The sequence below is a fragment of the Gymnodraco acuticeps genome, unplaced genomic scaffold (genome assembly GCF_902827175.1).
Source record: "Gymnodraco acuticeps unplaced genomic scaffold, fGymAcu1.1, whole genome shotgun sequence".
Classification (NCBI taxonomy): domain Eukaryota; kingdom Metazoa; phylum Chordata; class Actinopteri; order Perciformes; family Bathydraconidae; genus Gymnodraco; species Gymnodraco acuticeps.
In genome coordinates, this window is record NW_022990274.1 from 2,784,790 (window position 1) to 2,806,048 (window position 21,259).

General features: G+C 41.0%; 2 protein-coding genes across 5 annotated transcripts in view; one reads left to right on the top strand and one right to left on the bottom strand.

Moving 5' to 3' along the window:
- znf142 (zinc finger protein 142) overlaps positions 1-8,079 on the bottom strand; it is a 10,207-nt gene extending 2,128 nt beyond the window's left edge. Inside the window, exons 1-6 of one of the 2 annotated variants that reach the window (XM_034221434.1) lie at positions 7,782-8,079; positions 6,026-6,442; positions 5,619-5,846; positions 3,665-4,483; positions 3,391-3,568; positions 100-2,977 (exon numbers count right to left, since the gene is read on the bottom strand). In XM_034221434.1, coding sequence (XP_034077325.1) covers positions 100-2,977; positions 3,391-3,568; positions 3,665-4,483; positions 5,619-5,846; positions 6,026-6,437 — 4,515 coding nt within the window. In that variant the 5' untranslated portion in view covers positions 6,438-6,442; positions 7,782-8,079. Of the gene's footprint in view, positions 1-99; positions 2,978-3,390; positions 3,569-3,664; positions 4,484-5,618; positions 5,847-6,025; positions 6,443-7,024; positions 7,107-7,781 lie in introns of those variants that run through there. The other variant, XM_034221435.1, reaches the window with a different exon arrangement.
- On the top strand, positions 7,753-19,808 carry LOC117549480 (mitochondrial chaperone BCS1). Of its 3 annotated transcripts, none has more exons than XM_034221441.1 (7): positions 7,753-8,193; positions 9,648-9,787; positions 12,528-12,722; positions 13,301-13,364; positions 13,472-13,644; positions 14,076-14,193; positions 19,500-19,808. In XM_034221441.1, exons 1-7 carry the CDS (start codon positions 8,171-8,173, stop codon positions 19,747-19,749), a joined length of 963 nt encoding a protein of 320 aa, XP_034077332.1. In that variant the 5' UTR covers positions 7,753-8,170; the 3' UTR covers positions 19,750-19,808. The 3 variants fall into 3 exon arrangements, with proteins under 3 accessions (XP_034077332.1, XP_034077331.1, XP_034077333.1); XM_034221440.1 differs by having other exon boundaries at positions 8,083-8,792; XM_034221442.1 differs by lacking the exons at positions 7,753-8,193; positions 9,648-9,787 and adding an exon at positions 12,132-12,339.
- Positions 19,809-21,259: the final 1,451 nt, after the last annotated feature.

Genomic DNA, 21,259 nt, shown 5'->3' on the forward strand with positions numbered 1-21,259 from the left:
CAGGACAGAAAACCGTTTTAGACCTCTCTCACATTGCCCTAAGCCTAAGGGCTTCTTATACAGCACTTTTATCTTATAAATAACATACTGTAAACGTACCTTCAATCTAGACGGATCACTACAGGTGTAACTGCACTGCTCACAGCTGTATGGCTTCTCTCCAGTGTGTATGCGAATGTGCCACGTGATCTTCTGCTTGTTTCTTGTTGAATACTCGCAGTCTGTGCATTTGTACAGGCGCTTGCCTCCATGTGAACGGAGGTGCTGCTCTAACACCAGCTGATGCCGACAAGCAAACTGACACGAGCTGCACTTGAGAGGCTTGTCCTCCGGAGATCCGTCCTCGTGTTCGCTCAGAAGGTGTTGTGCCAACAGCTGCCTTGTTTTGGAAGCAAAGGGACACAACTGACACTGATGTGCCAGATGGCTTCTTTGATGTATCACAAGGCTCTCCTTTGTTTGAAAAGACTCCTTACAGGTGTTGCACTTCACCTGAAGGTGATTGCTCTCTTGGTGAGTCTTCAATGTGACTTCACTTCCACATGTGTAGTCACACTGCTTACATGCCAAACTAACCTGGAGCTGGTGCACACGTTTACAGTGGTTTCTTAATGCAGCCTCTGTACTAAACTGAGCATCACAATGAGTGCAAGCATGGTGAAGCTCCCCCGTGTGGCACCTGAGATTGTGACGTCTTACATCGTCAAGCGTGTAGCCACTGAAGTCACATAGTGAGCAGAAGTGTGTTGGCTGCTTGTCGTGGATGCGCATCTTGTGCTGGCGCAATTTGGTCACAGCCCCAAAGGTTTTGTCGCACATATCGCAGCTGTGACGGCCGATTCCTGTGTGAAGAGACTCGTGCTCATCCAAGCGATAGCGCCTTGTGGTGCTAAAAGGACAAAACCGGCATTGGTGGGGTTGTGCGCCTTTGTGTTTGAGCGCAATATGCTGCGTCATGCATCGGTCCTGTTTACAGGTGAAGGGGCACTGCTGACATTGCAAACGTTTAGCACCACCACTCTTCTTTTTGTCATGGGCATACAGGATGTGACGGGCCATAGACAATTGAGATTTGGCTACAAATGAACACATGGCGCATTGGACTTCGTCTGGCTTCAGGCAGCCTCTCTTTTCATGACTGTCTAATGCCCTTTTCTGATTGCACTTAAATGCGCAGCTTGGACAAGAGAAGATTGGATGTTTCTCAGAAACTTTCCCAGTTCTGCCATTGTGGTCTTCCGCCAAGTCCTCTTTTCCTTTGACCGACTTGCTAGAACCCTCATCCTCCACTTCTGGAATGATATGACTCATGATTTTTCTGCAGGTTGACAGGTGCCGTTCGACTGTTGCAAGCCTGACTGATGAAAAAGTGCACAGCTTGCATTCAAATTTCCCATCTTTTTTAGCCAAAAGGGACTTCGGCAGTTGGACATTTCTTTGTTTGTTACTAGAAAACTTGTTTGAAAGTTTAACTTTCAAAAGCTTTTTTTTCAGAATTGTGCTTTGCTGCTGTCCCGATTCACTGGATGAATCTTCTTGTTCTTGCTGATCAAATTCCTGATCGCTTGAATCCGAGGAAAGACTATTTTGCGAAGACAGAAGCTCTGTCTGATTGGAATTTGTTTCCTCATCTCGTTTTTTGGATCCTTCCTGGCCTAGAGTAGAGTTGTCTTCTGCTTTATTTGAATTTCCTACAAATGTCCTTGTTTTTCGTGGAATGGCTGGGCACTTCTTTGCAAGGTGGCTTTCAAGGCCTCGCCTCTGTTTAAACTGTGCACCACAGGCTTGGCATTTGTGTCCCTTTATCCTACCTTTACACAAAGCTTGGCAGTGGTACTTCAAAGCGGTCTCCTTACTGGTTACATAAGAGCATTTGTCGCAACGATAAACGTCTTCAGTTGACACAACAAGCATCTGCACTCGTCCCTCAAGAACCATGGCCTCTGCCTGGTCCTTGTCGTGCTTCTTCATAGCTTTTAGACGGATCTCAGATTCTAATGGCTGATTTTGTTCAGCTGGATACGTGGAACTCATTGGTCCACCTTCATTCTCCACCTCAGGTGTTTGACACCCCCCAGGTTCAACTGGTTGACTTGTATCATTCTCGTCTAAGTCACTTTGTTCACATTCTGCATCTGCCATAGCTACATTGTCTTCCTCTGAGGAAGATGTAGAGACGTATGCTTTCTCTTGGGATGTGTCAGAGACATTGGAGTTTAAATTGGACAAGCTTGGGGTTTTCTTTTCACAACTGTCTTCTTGATTTTGCAAAGAGGGGTTCTGATAGTCAGCCGTTGAGAGTGTTGTTAAAACAAGAGTACAGTATTCCTCAGGATCGTTCCCAGATGGAGGATCGTCTGAAACACCTTCATTGACAACCTTTCGAGAAACAACATCGAAAACATCCACAGAATCCACAGTTTGTGTACCAACTACGGATTCTTTGTGATATGCTGAGTTAGGAATATCGGATTGTTCTGTATCAGAAGGTGGACGTCCTTCAGAGGTGGATGGTTCAGACTGCTCATTGGCTGTTGAGGGTTTATTGTAAAAGTCCTGCAAGAACTCGGTAGAATTCCTCTCTTTCTCCTTTGCAGCGTAGTTCTCCAGCCATGCTTTGTCCCCAGGCACGTATCCATGAGCTTTCCTCTTGTGCAGGAAGAGGCTGATGCTACTGAAGGAGGAATAGAAGCAGAGCGCACAGCGGAACTCTTTCAGCTTGGTGTGTTTGCAGTTCTCATGGTTCTGAAGGGCTTGCCTGTAGCAGGTAGTGTATGTGCAGTACTTGCACTTATAGACGGATGGCTGTTTCTCCTCTCCAGAGTGTTTGGCCAACATGTGATTACGAAGCTCATATTTGCGCTTGCAGGCGTAAGCACAGATCTCACACATGAGTGATTTGGCCTGATGTCGTAACTTATGGCTATTGAGCTGATCCATGCGGTGACAACGGTAGGAGCACTGGTCACACTGATACCTAGGACAGCAGACAGGAAGATTAGTTATATCAATATTTATACTAACCCCTTACCCATTTTATATCACCACCTTCCCTATGTTATATACAGAGCAGAGACATCTACAAATACACATTATTATAATAGTACAGATAATATCAGTAATTCCCAAAGTGGTTGCTGCGGGTGGGCCAAGGGAGCGGCAAAATATGTTCATTTATATTTTTTTACTGTACATTTTTCAATTGAGTTCGACCAATATTTTCAAAATGGACGAAATAAGCAACAAATCACTGTATAGACAAATCTGTTAAACAATGTCTATCTGCTTTAATCTTAATGTTTTGTTAATTATGTGTACCCAGCAGTGTATTAATAATACCAAGATGAAAACACAACTAACGTTTATATGACAAACAACTGAAGTATTTACCTGAGGTCTCCAGCGTGTTTCCTCATATGGACATTCAGATAGTGTTTCCACTTAGTGACGTATCCACATTCGGCGCACATAAAGTTCTTGTCTTCTGAGTGGGTGAGCATATGTTTAGAGAGGTACGACTCGTCTCTGCACCTGAAGTCACACTGGCTACACTTGTGGGGCTTCTCACCTGTAACACAAAAAAAGAACAAATCAGAATATGCTGCGCCAAAGTTATTAAAGCTAACCAAACAACATAGCTTAAAATGTAATTATTGTATCTTACCACTGTGCATCAGCATGTGTCTCTTCAAGCCCCTTTTATGCGAGGTCACGTAGCTGCACTGAGAGCAGCGATGGATCTTCTCGTTGGCGTGCAAATGTCCAACGTGCTGCTCAAACTCCACAGGGTTGAATGTGACGAAGGAGCAAAAGTCACAGCAAAGCCGGTCGTTTCCTGGGTGACCGTTCCTCTGGTGCTGGACGAAGACAGTCTTATTGGAACAAGAGAAGTCACACTGTGAGCAGTGGTAGGCCAGGTGCGTCCGATAATGAGCCTCCATGCCTGTGTCACTTTGAAAGATGGCACCACAGGCGTGATGACGACACTCTACAACCTTGACTCCGTGCACCTCGGCAGAGTGTTTAAGAAGGTCTTTGGGCGAAGAGCTCTGGAAAGAACACCCCTCTTGGAAGCAGGCCACTGGCATGCTGTCTGATAGGATGTTGTGTGTCTTCATGTGGGCCTTGAGCACCCTGCTCTGGTGAAAGCGCTGACTACAGGTGGGGCAGGGATAGCTGTCACTCACGCCTTCTGCCTCGTCAGCATGCACGCTGGCAAGGTGGCGCCGGATTACATTCCGCTCCACTGCAGAATATTCGCACAAGTGGCAACGGTGAAGCTTCTCACCTGCCTCACGGAGTCGATGTATGCGAAGCTTGCTCTTGCTGGTGAAGTAACGCTTGCAGGTGGGACACTGGAGGCTGGGGTCAGGAAAGTGTAAATGCAGGTGCTCCTGCAGGTGGGAGCGCATCTTGAAGCAGCGACGACACTTGGGGCAGGTGTGGGTGCGATAGGTGCGCTCTGATCCCTCCGCAAGGTACTCTGAGGGAAAAGGACATATGGAATTAATTTTGACATAGTGACACAGTTTGTGATAAAAGCAAGGATGAAACGAAAATGTAAACTTGAGGGCTGGAGACCTAAACAGTGAGCTGAAATTGAATGAAAAGCTCTGTAAAGCCTGTGCTCTGTGGGTCCTTTGCACCGATCAATTCCTTCAAAACTGTTTTCACATCATCATTGTAAATATTGATACAAGTATTGATAATAGCTGCTTAATTGTTTTCTTAGTTATGTTCTCTGTATTTTATATGTTTGTGTTATGTGTTATGTGTAACGTTGCTGCCTTCTTGGCCAGGTCAGCATTGCAAATGAGATTTTATCTCAATGCTTTTATCTGGTTAAATAAAGGTTAAATAAAAAAATAAAAAAATGTAATATCTATCAAATCAAGTTTTATTTATAGAGCACATTTAAAAAGCGATTTTTGGTCGAGCCAAAGTGCTGTACATATAATAAAAACACTTTACTACAATCACAATAAAAGACAATAATTTACAAAAGAAATATAAAAAACAAAAACACAGGGAAATGTCATGAGTCGTGCTCCGCTCTGACTAGAAGGCCAGAGAGAAGACGTGAGTCTTAAGTGTTGATTTAAAAACCTCTAGGGTCTGGACGACCTCACATGGAGGGGCAGAGTGTTCCAGAGCCTAGGGCCAGCTGCTGCGAAGGCTCGGTGCCCTCGGGTTTTAAGCCTGGTCTTGGGCAATATCAGCAGCAGCTGATCAGCCGACCTTAATGCTCTGGCTGGGGTGTAGCGATGGAGGAGTTCTGCTATATAGGCAGGAGCCAGCCCATTTAGGGCTTTAAAAACAAATAAAAGGAGTTTAAAACTATATAGCTTTACATATGAGGACATTTCTTCTTAGCATGGGCTTTAGTTGCCTATATCAAATCCATTATTGAAAGGGGCATTAAATTAAGCATACAGCCGTAGAGGCGCCATTGACAACAATTCTAATAGAATGGGTAATAGGGTCCTGCTGAATGTGCCCCTGTAGGCCGACAATTCTATTGGACTTTGTTATTTGGAGCATTAATCACTCTTCACTATATATAATAACTACAATATCAACTGCTCACTATGAAATATGAAGCCGTTTGGTGTGCGTACCTTTGGATGGAGGTGCTTCAGCGTCCGCTGCTGAAGGTTTGTCTCTTTTCACTGCTTTTCTCACTCTTTTCATATTTTGCCTTTGCCTCTCAGACTGTTCTTTATTCATGTTGTCTGGTATTGATGATTCATAAGATGGGTCGGATATCAGTTTCCTTTTTGACCTGCTTGACATTTGGGGCTTGTGGCTTTCTTTAGTGCATACAGTAGTGGCTGAAGTGTCTTTACCTGTGGACAGATGTGCCAAAATGGTGAAAATCTACATCTCAGTGACACAGCCGTAGAATTATGGCCAACAAACCCATACATGTGCTATTTTTTAAAACCAAGCACATGTTAATAGAAAGAAGGACAACATTTTTCATTTTTGTAACATAACACCAATTCTTTATAGTGTCTGTGTTTACCTTGAGCGTTAGGTGGGAAATGCTCCGGGAGGTGGTCCCTCAGGTCTTTTAAATTGAACGTTACAAACTGACACTGAAAGCAGCCGAAGGGCATGTGGCCCTGCGAGTGTCTCTCCATCTCCTCATGTGTGAGGAATGAGTATTTGCAAGCCTTGAATGTGCAAGGAATAAGAGATAGACCATGGTGGGCTTGATATTCCTGACGTCCTGTGTTGCTGAAGTGGCAGCCTTGTTCACTGCAGGGGAGGGGGCCTTCAGGGTCATGTTGTCCACTGTGGATGCTTTTGAAGTGGCGTCTCAAGACACCTGGCTTGGAAAATACCTCACTGCATTGAGAACACTTGTAGTTCCCCAATGGTTTTTTGCTGGATGGAGTACATGTTTCAACTCGATTAGATTCCACGGTGGCCATTTTATCTGAAATAACAGTACATAATATAGTTTTGGTAGATTTTGAAACAAAGAAGACAAACATTTGTAACAGATCAATCTTTAAAATCATTATAAAGTGCACACTATAATCATATAGGTGAAGCGGTTTTTAGATTTCCAATTTCAAGCAAATCTTTATTTATTCAGTGCCAAAATGAGTAGAATGGTAGAAACACAGTGGTTCTGTGAGGATTATATATGCATTCTAAGCACTTAATGGCTTGTAATATTATACATAATACTAAAACCTAGCACATGCTATACAAAGTACAAAATGACAGGGTGTTCAATTGGGATTCATGTGGACACTTGTGTCAGTTATCATAGGACCTATCATTTCGGTACAATCTAGCTCCAATAAGAGCTGCAGATAGGTGTAGATGGCGTGGATGGTCCGAAGGAACAATGGCTCTATTATATATATTTTTTTCAAATGCAACATTAGGGCCTACTCATGCAATCAGAAACATATCTCAGATTTCCAATATTTGTACAGTTATTTAAGGTTAAAGTTCACACCCGTTAAATTATTTGAAGACTCATAAGACAATAAACCATATAGCCTACCTTTTTGGCGTTTAATTTATGGTCAACACCAATATCTCTTCTGTGACCTAAGATTTTCATCGTCATAACTACACTGTAGCTATGTTCGTATGACAAAATAAAAACCTTGAACCTTGAATGCGTTAAACTAAACTGTGCAACTACAGTATCTACAGTGACGTATAACTTATAAGCGTATAACTTATAAGACGATTCATTGTGAGCAGTGGTGTAAAGAAACTAAGTAGATTTACTCAAGTACTGTACTTAAGTACAATTTTGAGGGTATTTCTACACCACTACCATTCAGAGGTTTACCAGCTTTGATAACACTTTAATGCATAAATAATTATAAAACATATCATATTATTCTGAAATGTACCAATCTGCATAATAAGTACTTTTGGTTCTTGTATATTGATTATACTATATTGACTATGATTTTGTATTTTACTTGAGTAACATTTGAATGGAAGTCTTTTACTTGTAACACTGCAGAGTATTCTTACACTGTGGTTCTTCTAAGATCTGAGTACTTCTTTCCCCCTCTGATTGTCAGTTCATTATCTACAAAATGCCACTATATGGTAAGACATTATTATTTTTCTTTCCAAACTGAATGGGAACCTACTGCCTGGGCTTCCGCGGTTCATTCTATCTGGCAAACACAACATCAACCTTTACAGCCAACAGCATCCAGCTCGTGAAACCCATCTGAGTGTTAGTTAGGAACGTGTCTTCCTTAATACTGAGAGGTAGTAACCTAAATATCACTTACTTCTTTATGATGGTAGAAAGTGGTAATAATACGTTAACAACAATGCAGTTAACGTTAGCTAAGCTATCCTTAGTTAGCCTCTTGGTCGCAAACTGCTCATTTCTTAGTTCCTACGAGTCCTATAGGGTCGGTAAAGCTATAGAAATATGCACAAACGATGTTATTTATGGTCATATTTATCTTAGTCACAATAGCTTGCGTGCAACATTATTTTAAGATAACACTAACAGGGACACGGAATGAATGTTCGAAGGCAAGCGAGCAGTCGGAACTATATTTGCCGAACACAGGAAGTGTAGTAGAGGTCGCATTCATTCAAGTAGCTACGCATGTGGATTTTAGTTGGCTGTTTACACTAGAAACCATAGCCTTTAAAACGGCAGTATGAGATGAAGACAAATAAGGCAAGTCGGTAAGATGTTAGCTTATTATTTATTTATATATGACCGAATTTATTATTAGAAAATAGCATCAATTGGTATTTATTTTATAATATTTCCATTTTGGGCATCAGGTCTTCAGCTACTCTCAGATGTATATCATACTATCAGTGTAGTCTCTGGATTGTCATCAAATGAGTTGGTCACACGGATCAGATGAGTTTGCACTTTGCCTGAAGGTGTGTGCTTATAAAAGGTTTTAAAACTACTATAGAGTGTGGTTCCACTGGGGCTGTGCAGACATCAGCATCATGCCCCTGTCAGACTTTCTGGACGGCCTGAAGGACAACCCTTACTTCGGGGCTGGGTTCGGACTGGTGGGGATTGGGACAGCCATGGCAGTGGCCAGGAAAAGCGCCCAGGTTGGGATGATCTTCTTCCGCAGGAACTACATGATCACTCTGGAGGTCCCCAGCAAGGATAAGAGCTACCACTGGCTGCTGAGCTGGATCACCAAACACGCCAAGCACACCCAACACCTGAGCGTGGAGACCTCCTACCTGGCCCATGAGAGCGGACGGGTTCACACGCAGTTTGACTTCCACCCGAGCCCCGGGAACCACATCATCTGGTCAGAAGAGTCCTCTTAATATACCTCCTTTAAATCAACTTTATATGGAAGGCCTGAGAGGCAAATTAGAAAAACACCTGGTGATGTATTTAGTAATTACTTTCTTTAATTCGTTTTCTCTCCCGTCTTTATTAAATCATGACTAATGGGTTTGCCAGGTTAATCACTAATGGTATCTGAATAGTTTTTTTAATCTGTGAAAACAGGTTTGGGGGATTTATTTTAAACAGGATTTATTTTCTATATTATATTTGTTGTCTTTCTTTTAAAATAAACATGTGGAATGGGTAAAAAAAAGTAGGGCAGGTGTCATTTTTGTTTGTTGATGTAATACCTAATCAGACCACTAGAGGCTGAAGTGCACCACTTCCCCATGTTCAAATTAGACTAAAACACAAGATACAAAACACATACCGTTTATTGTGTGTTAGAACGTTTTATAAAATCACTCTTGTCTTTATTTTCACTTTGAAATGTTCTGCCATTATGGAAAACATGAATGCTTTTAGTCTGTTAGAAAATAGGGTTCTGGTGTGTTTCAGTGACTTGTGGCAATTTGTTTTCTCAACCTATTCCACGGATGAAAACAATTAAGGAAGTTATAAGAAAAAAATAAACTAACAAAACCTTTTTCTGATCATAAATACAGGAGAGAAAATAATTGAAATCAGACTTACAGTAGAAAAGTGTTTCACCAGTGTTTTGTTTCTCACTTTCCTATCAGGGCTTCCATAACTTCAGCATTATACCAATATGCTTGAACTGATAACCATTTGTACAGCTTTAATTCTGTTTCTATGGCTTCTCTCTGTCAACATTACATCCTCTTACACTGTCAGGTGTTGTCTTCTGCAGGTACGGCAGGAAGTGGATCAGGGTGGAGAGGACCAGGGAGAAGCAGATGGTGGATCTGCACACCGGCACCCCGTGGGAGTCTGTAACCTTCACTGCTTTAGGCAGGGACAGACAAATCTTCTTTAACATCCTACAAGAAGGTAAAGGTGTACGCAGCTCTGCAGTGTGTGCATATAACAGATGCAGAATACTAGGTTTGTGTTGCGTCTCTTTTCCATTTCGAGGTGATTCAGTGCAGTTGTCTACAGTGGCATCTCGTCATTAGGGGCAGGTGCACAGCCCCACCTAGTGTCAGCAGAAAGTAATGAAAATAATCATTCCAAAAATATGCAAAGAGAATACATGTTCAAATATATTTCAAGATCATGGTCATCTGATTCGTCTGTATATTGCTGTTTTAGTCTGCGTTCTTCTAATTAGTGTCTACAGTGTGCCTATTGAGCCGTGTTGAGCAATGTGGGGCAAGCCCCTCGCTCTGCTGTAGAAATGAATGGGTGCTGTAAGTGTAAAAACTACACTGCGCATGCTCAGTCTTTTTGTATTCAATGTGTGCGGCAAAAAAATAATCACCAGTGGGGCATAGTGCTGGCAACCCCACCAAAACGTAATCTCATAGTTCAGAGAGGTGATTGGCTGTAAGTACGTGTGCCGCGAAAAGTGTAGATCTGAAGAGGAGACGAGAGAGAGCAACGTATAGCGATTACAACTAGAGAATGCAATTCCTGAAGAAATTGCCAGTAGGAATGCTTTATGCTGAAAATCTGACGCTAAACTGCTATGCTGAAATGTAATGTGTAAGAAGAAAGTGAAGAATTTAGATTGAAATGATACATGAACACTGGGGGCTTGAATGTGTGATGAGAGAAGAAAAGAAAGTAAAAAGGCTTGGAAAAGCAGCAGAATATTTGAACTGCAAACTTCTGAATTAACTTCATGGCGAATGATCTGTCGCCATGGCAACGGCATTTGATGACACCCCATAATATGCTTAGATGCGTTGATGGCTGCATCGTTACCAAACCTGGAACGCCAAATCTGGGATCTCACCATATGCCGTTTCCATGGAAACGGCATATGGTGAGATCCCAGATTTGACGTAGAGCTGTTGAGGCATAGACCGGTGATATACAAGTGAAGATTGGGGGACGATTGGACAGTGTCCATTGGACTTACAGCGACATCATGTTTCATGGCGAGTTGTCTGTCGCCATGGCAACGGCATTTGATGACACCCCATAATACGCTTAGATGCGTTGATGGCTGCATCGTTACCAAACCTGGAACGCCAAATCTGAGATCTCACCATATGCCGTTTCCAATGGGAACGGCATATGGTGAGATCCCAGATTTGACGTAGAGCTGTTGAGGCATGGACCGGTGATATACAAGTGAAGATTGGGGGACGATTGGACCGTGTCCATTGGACTTACAGCGACATCATGTTTCATGGCGAGTTGTCTGTCGCCATGGCAACGGCATTTGATGACACCCCATAATACGCTTAGATGCGTTGATGGCTGCATCGTTACTAAACCTGTGAAGTTTTGGGCTGTTTGGAGTATTTTCACTGAAGTTATGAGAAAACCGTGTTTCAAGTCGAGCATTGTGTTGCCATGGCAACGGCATTTGAATAAATCTCAAACTGTCCCGGATGTCTTCACGGCTGGACTGTTAGCACACTGCTATCTGAAGTCTGCTGCTCTGAGCATGTTGGAGTGATGACATCATCGTGTTCCATTACACAGGTGTTTATAGTTGAACTAACGAGCTCTGTAGAGATCACAGGTTTGCATTGTTCTGAAGAGAGATACACCTCTTACATGTGAACGTTTTGTGGAAGAACAGAGAGATATCTGTGAAATGTTTGTGTACTTTCGGGTCAATAATGTGGCCTTTTTGGCAGATTAACTAAAGGTGTGCGGCTGCTGTTGTGAGGAAATATCAGCCTGAAAGTACAATGGGCTTTAATGGAGGCATGTTGAAAGTTTTTGTCACTTCGTGCCCTCAAGAGGCATTTTCTTTAATTATTTGTCATTTTTCAAGCTACGAGATGTTTTCCTACGTTTGTCATGACAAATTATGTTTCAGGAATGTAGGGTTTGGGAATTATGGCAGTTTAAAAAAAATATATGAATGCGAATTTCACGATGTTCTACCCTCTAGCTGTGACATCACGCACTCTAGTTAATGTTAAAATCTGAAGAAGACCTCTTTACCAAGGTCTGAACAATGTTTAATATCTCTAAAAGTAAGAATCATATTTAAAAGTTGTTTTACACGAATAATGTCAGAAAGATGTGTAACATTTTAAAGTTGGAAGGAGGTTTCTGAGTGAAAGTAGGAATGAACAGTTAGCAGTTGAATTCGCATGAAGATTTGTTGAAGTCTGAAGAATTTCTCCATTGACTTCCATTTTAAAAATGTGATGAATTATGGGATGTATCTCTGGAATTATGAAAGTTATGAATGAGAAAAGTAATAGCCATCGATTCCCGACCGAGCTGAACGTTTTGATGTTTGAACGGAGTTTCTGCGATGTTCATTGCGGGAGGAGAAGAGGGCCAAAATACCAGCGGAATAATAATAATAAACTTTTTGTGCATAGAATAACATATAGATGGAATGCTGTATCAGCACTAAATCAGTAAAACGGAAAGAAAAAGAATGAAGTTGACCATCTACTTCAGCCTTGGTAAGTTCATGTTATGTCATATATTTTGTTGATACCCCCCCCTCTCTCTATCGGAACCATGGATAGCCTACAGCAATTTGTTTATGCGTTTAAAAAAGCACCAGAAGCTTTATACACATCGAAGTTCTTCGTGCCTCACCACTTTTGTACATATAAAAACGCCACTGGTTGTCTATCATGTTTTGCAGCGAGGGAATTGGCCATGAAGCAGGAAGAGGGACGGACAGTGATGTACACAGCCATGGGCGCCGAGTGGAGGCCATTTGGGTTTCCGCGGCGACGCCGACCCCTCAGCTCTGTGGTGCTGCAGGAGGCCGTGGCCGAACGGATCGTAGACGATGTGAAGGAGTTCATCGGAAACCCCAAGTGGTACACAGACAGAGGTGGGATATTCACTCAGCGCTTGAGGAAGCAGTGTTTGAGTGATTTATCTTTCTGTTGCCTGGTTATACAATAGTTTCTTTCATTGTTGTCTATAAAGTCCTTCTTGTTGGGGCATTCACTGACATTAACAACATTTAAGAGTCTTGTTATGCAAGTTCAGTTTCCTATATGCACTTGAATGCATCAACTGAGAAGGTGAATGAATTATATAAAAAGATGATTAAGTTAATTAATTATTTCTGTGGACAATATTTTTTTATTTATGAATTATTTTTCATCCTAAATACTTGTTATGTTTTGCATCTATTGCAACAAATATACTAAGTTTTTAAATAGAAAAAACATTTATTAAACAGAAGGAGCATTTTAGTTTTGAGTTTTTGTGTCAATGCAGGATTTTTGTAATGCTCCGTTGTTTATCACATGAAAGTTATGAATATATTGTCACAACATTCAAAAGCGAATGTATCTTATATATGTTCTTTCTAATTTTACATGTTTTTGAAAAAAAGTTAAAAAAAGTAATTCATCTTTACTGTGTTCTGTAAGATCATGCTTCTATAATAAATGTTTGCAGGCATCCCCTACAGAAGAGGATATCTGCTGTACGGCCCCCCAGGGTGTGGGAAAAGCAGCTTTATGTGAGTGTGCTTTGGATTCCCACCCTTCCTGCTTAGAGTCTGTGACTTTGAAGGCTGTTTTGAGTACTTCAATTCTCCCCTCCACCTTTCCGCCCTTCCCATTGCAGCACGGCGCTGGCTGGAGAGCTGGGCTACAGCATCTGTCTGATGAGTCTGAGCGACCGCAGCCTGTCAGACGACCGGCTGAACCACCTGCTGAGCGTGGCCCCCCAGCAGAGCATCATCCTGCTGGAGGACGTCGACGCAGCCTTCGTCAGCCGAGACCTGCTGCCCACTGAGAGTAAGCAGCTGGGAGGGACCTGGGGTCTGTTTGTTTGTAGGAAACAAGGGTAACATAAAGAAGAGCATAATCGAGGGAATTATGTACATGTCTTAAAAACTAAATCAGAAAATAAATATTTGCCATGTTTCTAGGAATATAATGTGATATATATCAGGCTATGAACAATATATAAACAAAGCCCTATAAAAGGTTTCTGAATAAACACAGTAATTAGACTGGAAAGTGTGTGTGTACTGAATTGGAGATATCTGCTGTGGAAAAACTCATTTAGTAAATTAGCCACTGAAGATATGTATTGTACAATTATGCAAGACACTATAGTATAAAGAGGTTTAAATAACTACCGACTGACGGCAAATTGAAAAGCTGAGGTTGACAGACTGTCTTTGTGTTTCATATTTTGGAATCCCTTTCCTCTCCTCCTGCAGACCCTCTGGCCTACCAGGGGATGGGCAGACTGACCTTCAGCGGCCTGCTCAACTCTCTGGACGGAGTGGCTTCCTCTGAGGCCAGAATCGTTTTTATGACCACCAACTTCATTGACAGGTACTGTTGGATTAACACGTGTTAACACTATACCTGGGAAACAAGGGTTGGTGTCCAAGCCAAAAAACAACAACCAGGACAACATCTCTATCACTTAGATCAAAATGAGTGCCATCGATTGATTACAAAATGTAATTGCGTCATTAACTATGATTTAATCACAAGTTCAAAATACTAGTATTTAATAGTAGAAACAGGGTTCGTACGGGTGCTTGAAATCCTTGAAAATGCTTGAAATTTGACGTGGTGTTTTCAAGGTTGGGAAAGTGCTTGAATTTTGGGAATGGTGCTTGAAATTGAGATAAAGTGCTTGAAAATGTAAATGCTTTACTTTTACAATAAATTGCTTCTACATAAAACAGCTCCGCTGCACCTTCCCGCGCTATGCGCGCAACCTGCAAGTGTTTGTGTTACGTGTGACCTGGGCATTCTGATGAGAGTGATAGATGACTGTGTGCCAGGAGGTTGCCGTTTCAACGAGCGTTGGCTAGCAGAAGACAAATACAAGCCATGGCTAAGACGAGGGTCAAGCCCACGAGTAGCCTCCTGCAAAGTTTGCCAAAATAACGATGCGAGAGTCTGCGCTGACGAGCCACATGAAAGGTATGCCGTAGAAGAGCATTTTAGATTAGACTAACGTTGCATGTTACGTTTGTTTAAGCTAACGTTAGCGAGCTGAATAGCGAACTCGATTGAGAGATAATATTAATTGCAGGGGACAATCATTTCAGAGGAGCGTACCTATGTTATGTGCGTTACAGTCGCCATCCTGTGGTGTTCAGAGGATGAAGCACTCACGGCATTTCGTGTTATAGTCACGAAATATAATCTATTGATTCGACACAGAGCGATTTTGAAAGCAATGTATTTCTACTGGTAGTATGTTTCGTGCCTAAACCAAATGTGACTTGCTCTCTCGAAATCAGTCACATTGACCCGAAGACACATCTTCGTTTGTATTACTGGTCTGGGGGAAGCTCGCGAGTGTGTTTGTGTATTTTTGCGTTTGTTTCCCGGGGAAACACTCACAAGAAACACCAGCTGTTGTTATGCTTTCTGTGACGTTAAGTTACTCAGTTCTCCGCTTGTAATTATGCAGAAGCTTCAAAGTTGTATTTATCATCTGAATTTGCCGAAACAAGTTTAATATTCTGAAAGCCAAGACTTTGTTTAATTGAAATCAGATGAAAACAAACTGTCTTTATATAAAATTGAAGTATTATACAAGTAAAACTACATGTTGCTTTAATCCCATGTAATTGTAGAATGAACACAGTCTTCCTTTGAAGATGTATAAGTCAGGTGTCTTGATGTCAAAATTACCTACAAATCATTGTACACATTTGTAAATATTATTGTTACTTGTCGTCTATTTGTATGCAGCTCTGCGTGATTTTGTAGCTACAATTCAGACTAATACGCTACCAGAGGTGGAATAAGTACTCAGATCTTGTAGTGAAATTATAAGTACTCAGATCTTGTACTTAGCAAAAGTAGAAGTACCAGAGTGTAGGAATACTCTGTCACAGTAAAAGTCCTGCATTCAAAAATATTCCTCAAGTGAAAGTAGAAAAGTATTCTCATCCAAATATAGTTAAAGTAGCGACAGTAAAAGTAGTGATTGAGCAGATTGGTCCATTTCATAATATATGATATGTTTTATAATGATTGATCATGAAAGTGTTCTCAAAGCTGGTAAAGGTGCAGCTAGTTTGAATGACTTTGTATACTGCAGGGTAGCTGGTGAATTTATTCCAGGTGGAACTAAAGGCTGATTCAACACTTGATTATATTTCACATCATTCATCCACATCTGTGAAGTAACTAAAGGTATTAGATACATTTAGTGGAGGAAAAGTACACCATGTACCTCTGAACTGTAGAGGAGTAGAAGTACACCATGTACCTCTGAACTGTAGAGGAGTAGAAGTACACCATGTACCTCTGAACTGTAGTGGAGTAGAAGTACACCATGTACCTCTGAACTGTAGTGGAGTAGAAGTACACCATGTACCTCTGAACTGTAGAGGAGTAGAAGTACACCATGTACCTCTGAACTGTAGAGGAGTAGAAGTACACCATGTACCTCTGAAACTGTAGTGGAGTAGAAGTACACCATGTACCTCTGAACTGTAGTGGAGTAGAAGTACACCATGTACCTCTGAACTGTAGAGGAGTAGAAGTACACCATGTACCTCTGAACTGTAGAGGAGTAGAAGTACACCATGTACCTCTGAACTGTAGAGGAGTAGAAGTACACCATGTACCTCTGAACTGTAGTGGAGTAGAAGTACACCATGTACCTCTGAACTGTAGTGGAGTAGAAGTACACCATGTACCTCTGAACTGTAGAGGAGTAGAAGTACACCATGTACCTCTGAACTGTAGAGGAGTAGAAGTACACCATGTACCTCTGAACTGTAGTGGAGTAGAAGTACACCATGTACCTCTGAACTGTAGTGGAGTAGAAGTACACCATGTACCTCTGAACTGTAGAGGAGTAGAAGTACACCATGTACCTCTGAACTGTAGAGGAGTAGAAGTACACCATGTACCTCTGAACTGTAGAGGAGTAGAAGTACACCATGTACCTCTGAACTGTAGAGGAGTAGAAGTACACCATGTACCTCTGAACTGTAGAGGAGTAGAAGGTACACCATGTACCTCTGAACTGTAGAGGAGTAGAAGTACACCATGTACCTCTGAACTGTAGTGGAGTAGAAGTACACCATGTACCTCTGAACTGTAGTGGAGTAGAAGTACACCATGTACCTCTGAACTGTAGTGGAGTAGAAGTACACCATGTACCTCTGAACTGTAGTGGAGTAGAAGTACACCATGTACCTCTGAACTGTAGTGGAGTAGAAGTACACCATGTACCTCTGACTTGACTTGACTGCCAACCTAAAAGTACCTCAAAAATAGTAATCAATAATGTATTGAAAAGTTATTTGGCTGATTGTTTTATATTGGCTCAGACAGGTTATATGGGACATACAGATGGGTCACTCATTTTGAAATATTAAACTTAGTTTTATTTTCTTTAATTTTTCATCCTCGTGTAGAAGGCTATCACGAAACACACATTTGGTTGTTTATAGCATAAAGAACATCTGATTTAATGTGAGGTAGGGAAATAATCATTTGAGTATGTGTATATAAATATGTAATTTACAACAGCTGTAAGATGCTTGAAAAGCTGGAAAATGCACCTTGAAAATGTTTGAAAAGTGCTTGAATTTGACTTTGGAAAAGGTGTAAGAACCCTGTAGATAAAACAGAAATCTATGACAGAAATAATGACAAACCGCTGAGCGAAATCAGACGTTTTTTTACTTTATTAAAACATGATTTTCTTTTTAATTATTGGCATGTACTCCGATTATTTTCCCGACATTTAGCTGAAGCATCGACTATGCCGCTATCACACAGGGCCGCTGTATAATATGTGCTACACAAGGCATATTATCTCTGCTGCTATCCTACTCCAAATCATTTGTCTTCCTTGGAGCTTGGGTGATTCTTTGACAGCCCTAAAATCAAATAGCAGAGAAAATAACTTGTGTTTTTATCTTTAATGCAAATAAACCCATGATTTTGACGTCCACAAAGACCCCCTAAGGAACAACTGTTCAGCAGCTATTTGGCGATTAACCTTTACAAAACGACTCCAAGGTCAGATCTACCAATTGTCAGAACTTGTAAATACTATATAAAAAAAAAAACTAAAACCAAATTGGAAATACTATTTAAAAATAAGTAGAACATGTATTAAGAAAAAAAACTAGGAAGTGGTTGACATTTCTATGAATTGATCTAAAAGAAAACAAACGGAAAGCTGCTCCATTAAATATTTGTTTTGTAAGGTGAGCGATGTGACTTGTGTGTGAATGCTTAAGTCACTCTGTGTCTACTGGATGTATAAACAGTGGCATTTCTATATGTACAAAAGTGGTGGGGCACAACATTTTTAGATGTCTATATATAAGCTTCTGCAGTGAGGTTCATGGCTGGTGAGGCACTGGCACTGACTCTTCAGGTTACAAATATTATATTTTGACCTAATCAAAATATAATATTATTTTCAAAAGCTTTTTTAGTCTGATCCTTCGATTAATTTTAAACAGACAGTTCAACAGAAGGATACCCAAAAAATTTAATTTTATCATTTAAATATTGAATTGTTCTCTCTCAGTAAGATCCCATTTTCAATAAAATGGTGGTCTTGACTTGAAGATGAAGTCCATTTGCCTATCCTTCTGGACAAAAATCTCTATTACTTTTTTGTAAATGTCCTCCTTATCTTCTTGTAGTTTCAAAAGTCTATCATAAATCTAATCTAATCGATAGATTTATGATTAGAAAATTATAAAAGTAGGGTAGACATGTGGATATTATCCGGCTGAACAAAACGTGCATTTATCTACCAGGTTTGTTTCCCACAGATCTTATTCGGAGCTATTTTCTAAAATCCTATGGAGAAATCTCATTGCTTTTTTGTCGAGGGAAGCCATGCGCAGCTTATTTCCGGGTTTTAGGACGCCTCACTGCAGCTCTCTCGTCTCCTCTTCACACACCACACTTTTCGCGGCACACGTACTTACAGCCAATCAGCTCTGAATGATGTGAGATGACGTATGGTGGGGATGGCAGCTCAGTGCCCCTATGGTCATTATTTTTTTGCCACACACATCAAATAGGAAAATACTCTGAGCATGCGCAGTGTAGTTTTTACAGTCACCGTTCACTTAGACAGTGAGAGGGAGGGGCAGGATCGGGTTTTGTCCCACATGGCTCTAAACAGCTCAATAGGCACACACTGTGGACACTAATTAGAAGAACACATACTAAAACAGCAATGTACAGACGAATCAGATGATTAAACATGATCTTAAAATATATTTTATATATTTTTTTATTTATTTTTTGCATTTTTTTGTAATCATTATTTTTAATACTTTCTGCTGACACTAGGTGGGGCTGTGCCCCACCTGCCCCTAATGACCAGTCGCCACTGTGTATAAACAACAGTTTGCTAACACATAGACACTGCAGCTTTACAAGGTTAAAGAATGTGCTTCTAGCTTTCATATGCTACCCTCTTGTGGCTAAAATATATACAAAAGCAGCTTTAAAATATTTAAAGTGGTTTGAAGTAATATATACTTTAACAACTACCCAGTAACATTATTTATTTTCAAAATGGACAGAACAACTTCGATGTCGCTACCTAAGAATATGTTCTTTGAGATCCCTGGTGAGTTTGACCCAGTATTTTCTTTGACGTTCACTGCCACTCTCTGCAGGTTGGACCCGGCGCTGATCCGGCCCGGCCGTGTGGATCTGAAGCAGTACATCGGGAACTGCACCCACGGGCAGCTCACTCAGATGTTCTGGAGGTTCTACCCGGAGGAGCCTGCCTCTGAAGCGGACCGCTTTGCAGAGCAGGCGCTGGCCGTGCACTCTGAGATCAGCGCCGCTCAGGTGCAGGGACACTTCCTGCTGCACAAAATGGACCCTGCAGGATCTATAGACAATGTTGCCCAGCTGAAATAATGACAGAGGACTGCAGTGTTTGGAGAGTGATTACTGAATAAAGAGAAATGTGAAAAACACTGTTCTATCTATGTGATTTATAATGAATCCATTAGTTTTCACTGCATTCCATCACATGAATGGCACAGACTTTCCCTAGAGCTCAACAGGAAGTAAGGTTTAAAGAACTTTCTTAATCTTGAAAAACATTTGTTTAATCTCTCCTCATCTTGTAAGCAGCAGACCATGACTCAGCATGTCGGCACGCATGGTTTAAAGGCACAGTTCGTAGTCCACATGTAGACACAAGCAAGTCCCATTCATTGGCAGGTCTTTATTACGCAACATGTGACGGCAGCTAATCAGTGAACATGAATAACATAACTGCTTATATTCTCTGTTACTTAAATGATATACAACTCTAACTAACTATTGACGGTCATGTCATTTTTTATTTAACGGGCTGAAGCTAACAATTATTTTAATTATTGATTAATCGGCTGATTATTTCCCAGATTCATTGAATAAATGTCTAATCTATAAAAAAGCAAATGGTGAACCATGTCCATCCCGGTTCCTCAGAATTCAAGATAACGTCTTGCCTAGATCCGGTTCAACTCGGGGCTCATTTCAACAGCTTTCATCTCTTGCATTTAAATAACTCTTCAACTATCCTAATCTCTTTTCCTTCAATTATTACATTTCAATTACTTTCATCGCTCTTCCTTCAAATTATATTTCAACTGCTTTCATTTCACAGTGAAATTACTGTAATGCCTCCACTTCAACTGCTTTTACCACATACACATTAAAAAGGCCCTATTGTGTTTTGGGGGTTTTCCATTTCCTGTAGTCTGTTTTTGTGCATGTAAATGGAAAAAATGTATGTAACTTGGTTATATAGGATGGCCTGAAACGCCTCCATTGTGCTCCTTTATTTACTTCTGTAACATAGTCACAACAGATCCGGCCAGCTAACCAATCAGAGCAGACTGGGCTCTGGTTTCAGACAGAGGGTGAAAAGAGGTGCTGCAGCACAGGCAGTATGAGAAAATAAAGAGCTTTTTGAACATTAAAGTATGGAGACATGACACAGTAGAGACACTACATACTGATATGAACCTGAAAATTAGCATAATATGTTCCCTCTAACATTAACTGGTCCAACTAACAGAAATTGCAACTTTTCAGCAGCAAACATTTTTTTTAAATCAGTCCTTCGCATTAATTGTTACTGTCACAGGAAGAAGCTATACACCAGATCCTACAAAGTCTGTGCTTTCCTGGATATGTGCCACAGAAATACCACTTTTTTTACAAAGCACTTTTCCCAACAATGATTTATTGGAAGCACAAGGTTATATTAAACAAGATATTGCCAAAGAAAAGGCTTGAAATATTGCACTACAGATGTATGGGATTCTGTATGGCCCCTTGGTGCTGTAAGGGTTAAACCTTGTGAGGGACCTGGCCCCTCCTTGCTGAGCAGGCCTCTGGGATGTAACAGGAGCCTTGTGTTTTCCATTCTGCT

What these genes read in the sequence shown, in the direction of transcription:
- LOC117549480 (XM_034221440.1), top strand. Translation starts at nt 8,473, where the DNA reads ATGCCCCTGTCAGACTTTCTGGACGGCCTGAAGGACAACCCTTACTTC. An exon ending in CCCGGGAACCACATCATCTG is followed by an intron (nt 8,793 to 9,647) that starts GTCAGAAGAGTC and finishes TGTCTTCTGCAG; the next exon opens with GTACGGCAGGAAGTGGATCA. An exon ending in AGACCTGCTGCCCACTGAGA is followed by an intron (nt 13,645 to 14,075) that starts GTAAGCAGCTGG and finishes CTCCTCCTGCAG; the next exon opens with ACCCTCTGGCCTACCAGGGG.